Source organism: Schistocerca americana, chromosome 5 (genome assembly GCF_021461395.2).
Source record: "Schistocerca americana isolate TAMUIC-IGC-003095 chromosome 5, iqSchAmer2.1, whole genome shotgun sequence".
NCBI lineage: Eukaryota > Metazoa > Arthropoda > Insecta > Orthoptera > Acrididae > Schistocerca > Schistocerca americana.
The window spans coordinates 96,905,239-96,917,292 of NC_060123.1; the positions used below are offsets into that span (position 1 = coordinate 96,905,239).

General features: G+C 39.6%; 1 protein-coding gene across 1 annotated transcript in view; it reads right to left on the reverse strand.

The window, feature by feature from the left end:
- Positions 1-12,054, reverse strand: part of LOC124616118 (synaptic vesicle glycoprotein 2A-like) — a 197,792-nt gene that overhangs the window by 142,878 nt on the left and 42,860 nt on the right. Inside the window, exon 2 of the mRNA XM_047144382.1 lies at positions 11,596-11,649. Within this exon, the coding sequence (XP_047000338.1) occupies positions 11,596-11,649 (54 nt within the window). The remainder of the gene's footprint in view (positions 1-11,595; positions 11,650-12,054) is intronic.

Here is a 12,054-nt window from a genome sequence, read left to right on the forward strand (position 1 = left end):
GAGAAATGAATATATTGTTCCTAAAGAATGTATCTACACACTGTAAAACTCTCGAACATGTAGAATAAAAGATGGATTTAAAAAAAAATAGTGTGCATTTATTTTGGAGTGACCCTCGTAAATTTAAGAAAGCAAATTGGAACAACCTACATGAAATGGAATCCAGTGTCAATACAATATGAGGCATTATAGATCTAAGGGTTCATGCATTACAAGAACTAATACAAAAAGCGTAACTTGAATGTATCCCTAAAATTTCTATTATGTTCGATACTGCTGTGCCTGTGTTATTCCGAATTACAATGCAATGTTTCTTTGGAAATGCAAGCATGTCCAAAGGAACACTGTATCATAATTCAGAATAACACAAGCACTGTAATATTGTATTTATCCACTGAAACTGGGCGAGCAACATTCAAGTAAAATGTCTCCCCTGTATGGAAATGTACATAATGGATGTACAAGTACAGTTTGTAGACATGTGGTTTACAAAATATGGACATTTGGGTCTGGCCATGAGTCGTGCTCAGATAGCCAGATGGTGAGGCAACTGATAAGTGGGAAACCCAGGTTTGAGTCCCGGTCCAGCACAAATATTCATTGTCCTCATTCCATTATACAGCTTTTGGTTGTTCATATTTGCAACTGTGAATACATTTCATGTATTCTATCATGTTGTTAAAGAACATGCCATAGTCACTGGAGTTGACAGACATTAGATGACAAACAAGGCAAGCCAGAAGGGACTGTCAGAGGGTCCACACTGCAGCCATCAAGCCACCTCACTGGCATAATAGAGGGACCTTAAGACACAATATCAAGAACCGCTCCATCAAAACAAACAGGTGCAATGGGAAAACTACCTGAGAAATCATTTGAAGGCAGATGTGTGGAGAAAACTATATTAAAATATTGTCAGAGAAAATAAAAATCCCAGTCATTTTATCCACAATGAAAATTGAAGATGGCCTGAGGATCCATAGATGGAGACAGTTAGTAGAATACCTGCTTGGCAAACTCCTCCCAGACAATGATCAAGAGGATAACAAAGTCTACAGGCAACATAGATATGTGCTGAACAATAAATACAATGGTTCTTTGATAACCACACCATTTGCTGAAGAAGAAGTAGAACTAGCCAAAACGAACTTGAAAAGTGGGAAAGCTCCAGGATCAGATAAAATCCACGCTGAAGTTCTCAAACAAATAAAAGCACAGATTAGATTAGATTAGATTAGATTAGATTAATACTAGTTCCATGGATCATGAATACGATATTTCGTAATGATGTGGAACGAGTCGAATTTTCCAATACATTACATAATTAGGTTAATTTAACAACATACTTAAGTTAATATAACAACTTTATTTTTTTGTGTTTTTTTATTTTTATTTTTTATTTTTTTTATTTTTTTAATATTTTTTTTTCTTAATTTATATCTAAAAATTCCTCTATGGAGTAGAAGGAGTTGTCATTCAGAAATTCTTTTAATTGATCTTAAATACTTGTTGGTTATCTGTCAGACTTTTGATACTATTTGGTAAGTGACCAAAGATTTTAGTGCCAGTATAATTCACCCCTTTCTGTGCCAAAGTTAGATTTAATCTTGAATAGTGAAGATCGTCCTTTCTCCTAGTATTGTAGTTATGCACACTGCTATTACTTTTGAATTAGGTTTGGTTGTTAATAACAAATTTCATAAGAGAGTATATATACTGAGAAGCTACTGTGAATATCCCTAGATCCTTAAATAAATGTCTGCAGGATGATCTTGGGTGGACTCCAGCTATTATTCTGATTACACGCTTTTGTGCAATAAATACTTTATTCCTCAGTGATGAATTCCCCCAAAATATGATTCCATATGAAAGCAATGAGTGAAAATAGGCGTAGTAAGCTAATTTACTAAGATGTTTATCACCAAAATTTGCAATGACCCTTATTGCGTAAGTAGCTGAACTCAAATGTTTCAGCAGATCATCAATGTGTTTCTTCCAATTTAATCTCTCATCAATGGACATACCTAAAAATTTGGAATATTCTACCTTAGCTATATGCTTCTGATTAAGGTCTATATTTATTAATGGCGTCATACCATTCACTGTACGGAACTGTATGTACTGTGTCTTATCAAAATTCAGTGAGAGTCCGTTTACAAGGAACCACTTAGTAATTTTCTGAAAGACAGTATTGACAATTTCATCAGTTAATTCTTGTTTCTCAGGTGTGATTACTATACTTGTATCATCAGCAAAGAGAACTAACTTTGTCTCTTCATGAATATAGAATGGCAAGTCATTAATATATAATAAGAACACCAAAGGACCCAAGACTGACCCTTGTGGAACCCCATTCTTGATAGTTCCCCAGTTTGAGGAATGTGCTAATCTTTGCATGTTACGAGAACTACTTATTTCAACTTTCTGCACTCTTCCAGTTAGGTACGAATTAAACCATTTGTGCACTGTCCCACTCATGCCACAATACTTGAGCTTGTCTAGCAGAATTTCATGATTTACACAATCAAAAGCCTTTGAGAGATCACAAAAAATCCCAATGGGAGGTGTTCGGTTATTCAGATCATTTAAAATCTGACTGGTGAAAGCATATATGGCATTTTCTGTTGAAAAACCTTTCTGGAAACCAAACTGACATTTTGTTAGTACTTCATTTTTACAGATATGTGAAGCTACTCTTGAATACATTACTTTCTCAAAAATTTTGGATAAAGCTGATAGAAGGGAGATTGGATGGTAATTGTTGACATCAGATCTATCCCCCTTTTTATGCAAAGGTGTAACAATAGCATATTTCAGTCTATCAGGGAAAATGCCCTGTTCCAGAGAGCTATTACACAGGTGGATACACAATACATTCAGACAATTATAAATAAGGCAAGCAACTTTACACACAAAATTGCCTGTGCCTCAAAAGCAATCTACAATGCTGCAAGAGTTTCAGTTCACTGACTTCGGTGTGCATGGAACAACAAATCCTGCAAATGCACAGAGAGGTGTGCTCCTTAGACTCGAGGGCCTTCAGCACTATGCCAACGGATGCCTCACTAGTGATCCTCAGAGTCTACCCACAATACATTACTGCAAGATGTTGTGTAGCCTTCTCCTGGTTATGTAAAGGGTACTTGATGAAAGTCCAAGAATTCTTAGACCAAGGGGTAACTACCAAGTTCCAACTTCTGAACTCAAAAGTGTGCACATTGCAGAATGACTGGAACAACAGCGAAACAGGTCGTAGAGTCTATCAATATTCACCTGCATTCGAGAATGCCTAGTGCTTGGCCACCTAAACCCTAGTAAGGGCCTGATACATTATATAATATAACATGGGCCATATCCAGTTTACCTTTATAGGTTTAACAAGAAAGAAAATCAATGGAATGAAAAACCAGTCCAAGTGGCAAATTTTTTATTTTTCATTCGATGACTAGTTTTGGGCTGAGACCCATTTACAGTTCAACACAACAAAGTTGAGAATGGCATTTCCAAAGATGTCAAATAAATTTGTAATTTGATATATTTGGAAATGCCACTTTCGACTTTGTTATATTGATTTGTAAATGGGTCTCAGCCCAAAACTAGTCATCGAATTAAAACTAAAATATTTGCAACTTGGACTGGTTTTTCATTGTATTGATTAACAGAAGTTGCTGACCCACTAACTCCAGCACGCTGGAAGTTTGTAAAGAAAGAAAATGATGTCTGTCAGTGTTGTCATATCGGAACACTTGACCACATTATCTTTAACTGTGATGCCTATAATGGAATAGGGAACCAACAGAGACTAACTAAACACTATATGAGCTTATAAGAAACAACAAATGGTGCACAATAGTAGACAACGTTGCTAATTAATTTTCCAGCATAAAAAATGCCAGGGTACAACAATTACAGAACTCCTTCCGTTGTGCACAACATCAACACTGTAGCATCAGTGTGAATAATGAAGCATTAATGCTTGCATCTAGTAGTGTGGAAGACTTGAATACTAGTGCTGCATCTTGGAATGTGCATGTGCAGCCAAGATAGCAGTGACACATGGTGCAGAACCCACAGTACCACATGTCTCACTTAAGCACAGCTTCCAGATCCACCTCAACAATGGAGACAAGGAGATGATCATCGAATCATCGAAGGGACACACACACACACACACACACACACACACACACACACACACACAAATAATAATAATAATAACAATAATAATAAAAACTAAAAGGTGATGTGCTCTGATGCCATTTCAGCCCATATTCACATTTGTATATAAGTGCACCAATATTGGCACTGATACGTAATACGTTCATGGATACATAAATAAATATTTCATTTTTCTTAACTATTAATTAGTAATTACTATTATCAACATTACCATTATTTTATTATAATATCATTGTTATTAGTAGTAGTGCTATTATTATCCCTGTTTTTATGTTGACACATAACTTTGTAATCAATCAGAACATCTTTTTTGAGTGGTCAGTCTTCTGACTGGTTTGAGGTAGCCTGCCACGACTTCCTCTCCTGCACCAACCTTTCCATCTCAGAGTAGCACTTCCAACCTCTGTCCTAATTATTTGCTAGATGTATTCCAATCCCTGTCTTCCTCTACAGTTTTTACGCTCTACAGCACCCTCTAGTACCAAGGAAGTTATTCCCTGATGTTCTAACAGATATCCTATCGTCATGTACCTTCTTTGTGTCAGTGTTTTCCATATGTTCCTAACCCCACTGACTCTGTGGAGAATCTCCTCATTTCGTACCTTATCAGTCCACACAATTTTCAACGTTCTTCTGTAGCACCACATCTGAAGGGCTTCAAATCTCTTCTGTTCCAGTTTTCCCACAGTCCATGTCTCACTACCATACAATGCTGTGCTTCAAACATAGATTCACAGAAATTCCTTCCTCAAATTAAGACATTTGTTGATACTAGTAGACTTATATTGGCCAGGAATGCCCTTTCCACCAGTGCTAGTCTGTGTTTTATGTCCTGCTTGCTCTGTCTGTCATTGGTTATTTTGCTGCCTAGGTAGCTGAATTCCTTAACTTCATCTACTTTGTGATCCCCAATTCTGATGTTAAGTTTCTCACTGTTCTCATTTCTGCCACTTCTCATTACTTTAGTTTTTCTTCGATTTATTCTCAATTCATATTTTGTACTCATTAGACTGTACATTCTATTCAACACATCCTGTAATTCTTCTTCACTTTCACCAAGGACAGTAATGCCATCAACAAATCTTATCATTGACATCTTTTCATTCTGAATTTTAATCCCACTCTTGAACCTTTGTTTTATTTCCCTCATTGCTTCATTGATGTATTGATTGAACAGTAGGGATGAAAGACTACATCCCCGCCCTACACCCTATTTAATCTGAGCACTTCATTATTGGTCTTCCAGTCTTGTTGTTCCATATTGGTTCTTTCATATATTGTATATTACATGCTTTTCCCTATAGCTTACCCCTATTTTTTTCAATTTTTCACAGAATATCGAATGTCTTGCACCATTTTACACTGTTGAGTGCTGTTTCCAGGTTGACAAGCCCACTGAACATGTCTTGATTTTTTCTTCAGTCTTGCTTCTATTATCAGCTGCAACATCGGAACTGCCTCTCCAGTGTCTTGACCTATCCTAAAACCAAACTGGTTGTAATTTAACACCCCTCAATTTCCTTTTCCATTCTTCTATATATTACTCTTGTCAACAACTCAGATGCATGGGCTGTTAGGCTGACTGTACAATAATCCTTGCATTTATCAACTATAACTGGCCAAATTCTATATATTACAGACTTTGGCCAATTATGGACCACTACAACCTAAGACAAAGGTACAACCTTTTTCTTTTTATCTTCCCAGAAATTCTTCCTGCATTGGCTAATGACCAGCCTCTGCTCATTTGACATCACCCTCCTATGTTGTGAATTCCATTGTTGGACAGGACATTTCACAGGACTGATCAGCAGCCTGAAACTTTCCCTGTTCTGTATGGTGTCTTCTGTAACATTTAGTTTTCCCAAGATCTTTCTTGTCTCTTTCAGCTGCAGTAGAAGTAGAAGTTTATTGAAGCTTCCTGACAGATTAAAACTGTGTGCCCGACCGAGACTCGAACTCGGGACCTGTATTACTGGCCTTGTATTACATCAGTTTAGGATGAGTTTATATCTAATTTCCATATAGCAGAGATGCTGAGTCACAGATAGGCACAACAAAAAGACTATCACAAATAAAGCTTTCGGCCAGTAAGGCGTTCGTCAAAAAAACACACACACACACACACACACACACACACACACACACACACACACACACGCACACACACACGCACACGCACACGCACACAAACACAAACACAAATGCAAATCACACACACGCTGCAGTCTCAGGCAACTGAAGCTACACTGCGAGCAGCGGCACCAGTGCATGATGGGAGTGGCGAATGGGTGGGAGTAAGGAGGAGGCTGGGATGGGGAGGGTGAGGGATAGTAGGGTAAGGGTGGCAGACAGTGCAGTGCTGCTGGGGAACACACAGGGACGAGTTGGAGAGAGGGTAAGGCAGCTATGTACAGTCAGAAGATTAGACTGAAGGCAGGGGAGAGGTGGGAAGGGGGGGGGAGGGGTTTTGGAAAAGGATGAAGTAAAAAGACTGGGTGTGATGGCGGAATGAGGACTGTGTAGTGCTGGAACAGGAACATAGAAAGGGCTGGATGGGTGATGACAATGACTAATGAAGGTTGAGGTCAGGAGGGTTACTGGAATATAGGATATATTGCAGGGAAAGTTCCCACATGCACAATTAAAAAAAGCTGGTATTGGTGAAAAGGATCAATATGACACAGGCTGTGAAGCAGTCACTGAAATGAAGGATGTCATGTTTTTCAGCATGCTCAGCAACAGGGTGATCAATTTGTTTCTTGGCCACAGTTTGTCGGTGGCCATAGATGTGGACAGACAGCTTGTTCGTTGTCCTGCCCACATAGAATGCAGCACAGTGGTTGCAACTTAGATGGTAGATCATGTGACTTGTTTCACGAATAGCCCTGCCTTTAATGGAAAAGTGATGTTTGTGACCGGACTGGAGTAGGTAGTGGTGGGAGGATGTATGGGACAGGTCTTGCATCTAGGTCTATTACAGGAGTATGAGCCATGAGGTAAGGAGTTGGGAGCAGGGGTTGAGTAGGGATGGATGAGTATATTGTTCAGGTTCTGTTGAAGGCATAATACCACTGTGGGAGGGGTGGGAAGGATAGTGGACAGGGTATTTCCCATTTCAGGGCATGACAAGAGGTAGTGAAATCCATGGCAGAGAATGTAATTCAGTTGGTCCATTTCTGGGTGGTCCTGAATTATGAGGGGAAGGCTCCTCTGTGGCCAGACAGTGGGACTTTGGGAGGTGGTGGGAGACTTAAAAAATAGGGCACAGGAGATTTGTTTTTGTACAAGGTCTGTGAACGCTTCAGTGAGACCCTCAGTATATCTCGAGAGGGACCGCTTGTCATTGCAGATGCGATGATCAATGGTGGCTAGGCTGTATGGAAGGGGCTTCTCGGTATGGAACAGGTGGCAACTGTCGAAGTGTAGGTATTGCTGGTGGTTAGTAAGTTTGATACGGATGGAGGTACTGACGTAGCCATCTTTGAGGTGGAGGTCAACTTCTAGGAAGGTGTTTTGTTGGGTTGTGTAGGACCAGGTGAAGCAAATGGGGGAGAAGTAGTTGAGGTTCTGGAGGAATGTGGACAGGATATCCTCACCCTCAATCCAGATAGCAAAGATGTCGTCAATGAATTTGAACCCAGTGGGGTGTTTAGGACTCTGGGTGTTTAGGAAGGATTCCTGTAGATGGCCAATGACTAGGTTGGCATATGATGGTGCCATGTGGGTGCCCATAGCTCCACCCCAGATTTGTTTGTAGGTAATGCTTTCAAAGGAGAAGTACTTGTGGGTGAGGGTATAGTTAGTCATGGTGATTAAGAAGGAGGTTGTTGCTAGTGTTTAGTAGTGGTAAGGCCATGGACATCAGGAATGTTAGTGTAAAGGAAGGTGTCATCAATAGTGATGAGCATTGCACCATGTGGTAAAGGGACTGGAAGTGTGGAGAGTCAGTGGAAGAAATGGGGGCACAGTAACTTGCCACAATGGGGCATCCTGGATGGTTTGGTTTATGGACTTTAGGAAGCATGTAAGCATGTAGAAGATAGGAGTGTAGGGAGTGGTAGGGGTGAGGAGAGAGATGGACTCCAGGGAAAGGTTCTGGGATGGGTCTAAGGGTTTGAGGGGAGACTGGAGATCCTGCTGGATTTCTGGAATGAGTTCACTGTGGCAAGACTTGTAGGTGGCTGTATGTGACAGTCAGCAGAGCCCTTCTGCCAGATAACCCTTGCAGTTCAAAACAATAGTGGTGGAGCCTTTGTGCACAGGTAGGATTGAAAGGTAGGCATCAGTTTTTAGATGGTGGACCGCAGTTCTTATTGTGGATGTAAGGTTAGTTTGCATGTTGAGGGATTTGGGGAATGATGGTGAGGCAAGGTTCGCGTTAAGAAATTCTAGAAAGTTAACGGGGCTTGTTTTGAGGGCTGAGGGTGGATCACAGTTGGATGGAGGAGTGAACTGAGTTAGACAGGGTTCAATATTGGTCTTTGGTTGAGTTGGAGTGGTAGGGTTGGTGGCAAAAAAGCGTTTTCACTGTTGGGACCGGGAGAAGGAGAGAAGGTCTTTAACAAGTCTTGGATGATGTAATTTGGGAGTGGGGCAAAAGGTGAGGCCTTTGGAAAGGACTGGTATTTCTGTGGAGCTAAGGCTTCTGGAGGAAAGGTTCATGACTGTGTTTCAGGTCTGTTCAGGCTCTGGACTCTGTGTGGTGGTGGGAGGGAGTTTTGGAAAGTTTGGTACGTGTAGTAGGTCTGCGAGATATGGTTTGTCCTCTATGGGGAGACATGGGGGAGGTTTGGAGGTTGTTGTAGCAGTGGTGGACAATGGTAGGAGAAGGAAGTGAGCAGGGTGGAGAGTTTTTTAAGATGGCTATGTGCATGTTACTCTAATTTCTGGACGGTAAGAGTTTCGATGTGTGCTATGGGTTTCAGGAATTTGGGACTGCTTGGCAGGGGAATTTTTTGGATCAAGAGAACGTACTGCAAGGAGGTTTGGGCTTGGTAGATATGGCTTTGCAGGACTATGTTGGTGAGAGCTAAGGATTGACAGAATCTGAACAGGTGGAGGTCATTGCAGAAGAACGGGTGGCAGCCGGAGATGGATAATTTGGTATTAAGGCCATTTGGGGGGGATTCTATGAGACAGGCAACAACACAGGAACAGTAAATGGGGCTGGAAGGAGCAAGGATTAGGGGTTTTTTGAATGAAGAGAAACAAAATACATGACATTCTTAAACTAACCTTAACTCCTGAACAAATCATAATACAAAAGTCAGTAGTGCCAGCATTATGTAAGGGCCATAAAAAAACCACAAAGTTTCATAATGTTGCCTTGAATTAACTTATCAAAGTACACTGAGCTACGGAATACCAGTTAATGAGTAAATATGCAAAAATAGTATTGAAAAAATCATTAACAATAACTCAAACCTCACTGAAAAAGTTTTCATTAAAGATGTTAATTGGCCTTTATAACTAGAACAGAGTCCATAACCAGCAAGGATCCAAAACTTGCAGCAAAAACTTCCGTAAAAAATTTGATGTAACCTATAAACCGAGAACAGAGTCCACACTATCAAGTGCCCAAAGCTTGCTGCACAAGCTGATATTGAAATCTTCACTTAAACCATATGGCTAAAATGAAATGCCCAATACCAGGAAACCAAAACTCGCTACAGAAACTGATATCAGTGTTTTCACTTGATCAATGTAGCTAGAATGAAGACCACAATACCAAGAAACCAAACTCCAAAAGTTAGATGAATGGGCCACAATTTTTGTCTCATTGTAATCCATGGCATGACCAGTGGAAATACAATGTTGGGAGATGGCAGAATTACAAGGCTGAAGAAGGTGAGTATGCCGCTGATGTTCTACAATGTCTAACTTTTGGAGTTCTATTATTAATGAATCCATGGAAATACAGCTGTCTGACAATGAGTCTCTTATTAATCGTGATGGCGGTTACCAGTTGAATCTGGAATGGAATCCACTTGTCAAAAAACTTTGTGTCCTCCATAGCTGGCTTAGTTCTGTGATGGAACCAAGTGAAGACAATCAAATTGATATCAATGCAGCGAGTTTTCACCACAGAGGGCATGCGGTGCAGCAGAATAGAATGCACTCAAGTAGCGCATGGGCAACGCCAAGTGATCCACCACGCATGTGCTGGAGGGGCCTTAAATACCAGAGCTCAGGGAGTTTTCACCAGTATCACGTGAAGATGGCCAGAAGACTCTGCCCTGAAATATTGTGGCAGGAAGTTGCAAACATCCGGCAGTTCACTCAAAATTTTGTGGAACAAAAAGACTGCAGTTTTCTCTTTTTCATTACTGTCATCATTGAGTTAGACAGACATATATTGAGAAGTAGCTGATGGAATAATTCAGTGGTAGATGAATAGTTATACATACACTTTTCTGTATTTCTCAACATTGGGTGCAAATTAGATATTTAAAATTTTACACACTATAAATACATATGCGACTGGAACTTTCACTGGTCATCATTTCCACAAAATCCATGCAAACATTGTAGACATTTATAAGCATACATATTCATAAAATGTACAGCATTCATCAATCTGAAGATTGTTTTGAACACCTCAGTTGTTAGACATGGTCCTGTTAAAGATAGTGCACCGCTGCCTTTCTCCACCCTGCAAACTGACTCACCCAGCCAGTTATGTGGGGAGGGTAGGGGGTAGGGGGTGGGGGGGACCTACAGTTCAAGATGGGCTTCAAGTGTCAGTGTGGCTTGGCCTTTTTCGCATCAACTAACATTGGCAGAGGTGCAAGAAGTGACAGGCGACAGATAAAAATCCTAGAACTATCTGGCAACCACATGAACTGACAACTTGCAACTGGTACCAAAATAAACTTTTAGTTTTGATGTGTAAGTTCAAATTTACCACAAGTTTCTGTTTTCACTCATTATCAAGGTACAGTCTTGTGAAATTAGGTTAATGTTTTCAAAACATCCCTTATATTAACAATCAAAAAAATAATAAGTTTTTGAAAGTATAATATAATTGGAGTGATAAAAAATCTGTTCACCAAGCGACTGTAGGACACAAACACATATAAAACTTCAGGAATTGGGCAAGCTTTTGGAGCCACTGATTTCAAAAGCTTGTACATTTCCTTAGCTTTATTTATATTTTCTTCTGTCACTGCTTATTGAGTAGATGTTTTTATCTATTCAATTATATTTTATTTATATTAGCTATACATACATATGCATTTTTGTTAATATCAAATTAATCCACAATTTTAACTGTTTCAGTTTCAAAAACTGGTACTGCTGTTCCACTGCAAAGTGAAAAAGCAAAATTGTCTTCTTCCTGCCTCTGGAGCTGTAGTTCTAAGATTGCAGCCGCTTGGTATTGCTGCTAGAGCAGCTGCTCCATCTCAAGCTTACCTGTTAAGGAGGCAGCTGTTTCAAAGTCTGCAGCATCCTTCAGCTCTACAGGAACTGAAAGGATAATCACACACATTTAATTACAGAGCTTCAGATTATAACAATTAGACTAAGCTATATTTGACAGCTATTACATTTTCAATTGCTTTTAATAACAATCAGGAATGACTCATAATTAAAGGCTCCGAAAGATATATTAAAACATTTGTCAAAAATGTATTACAAAATATAAATTATCAGGAATCATTTCAAATATTTTCCACATGGATGTAAATGATGACTGTCAAATTTTTTAGAATATTAATATTGACCGATGTTTTTCAAATAGGTAATAGTCTTAATTGAAATGCCAGTTAACTCCATTTAGCTAAGGTTTGGGAAATGGCTTCTGTGAAATACAGGTCTTATGGGCCTCTAGAAGGCTCAACTCCATGAATCTAAGGGTGTCATCAGCTTGCA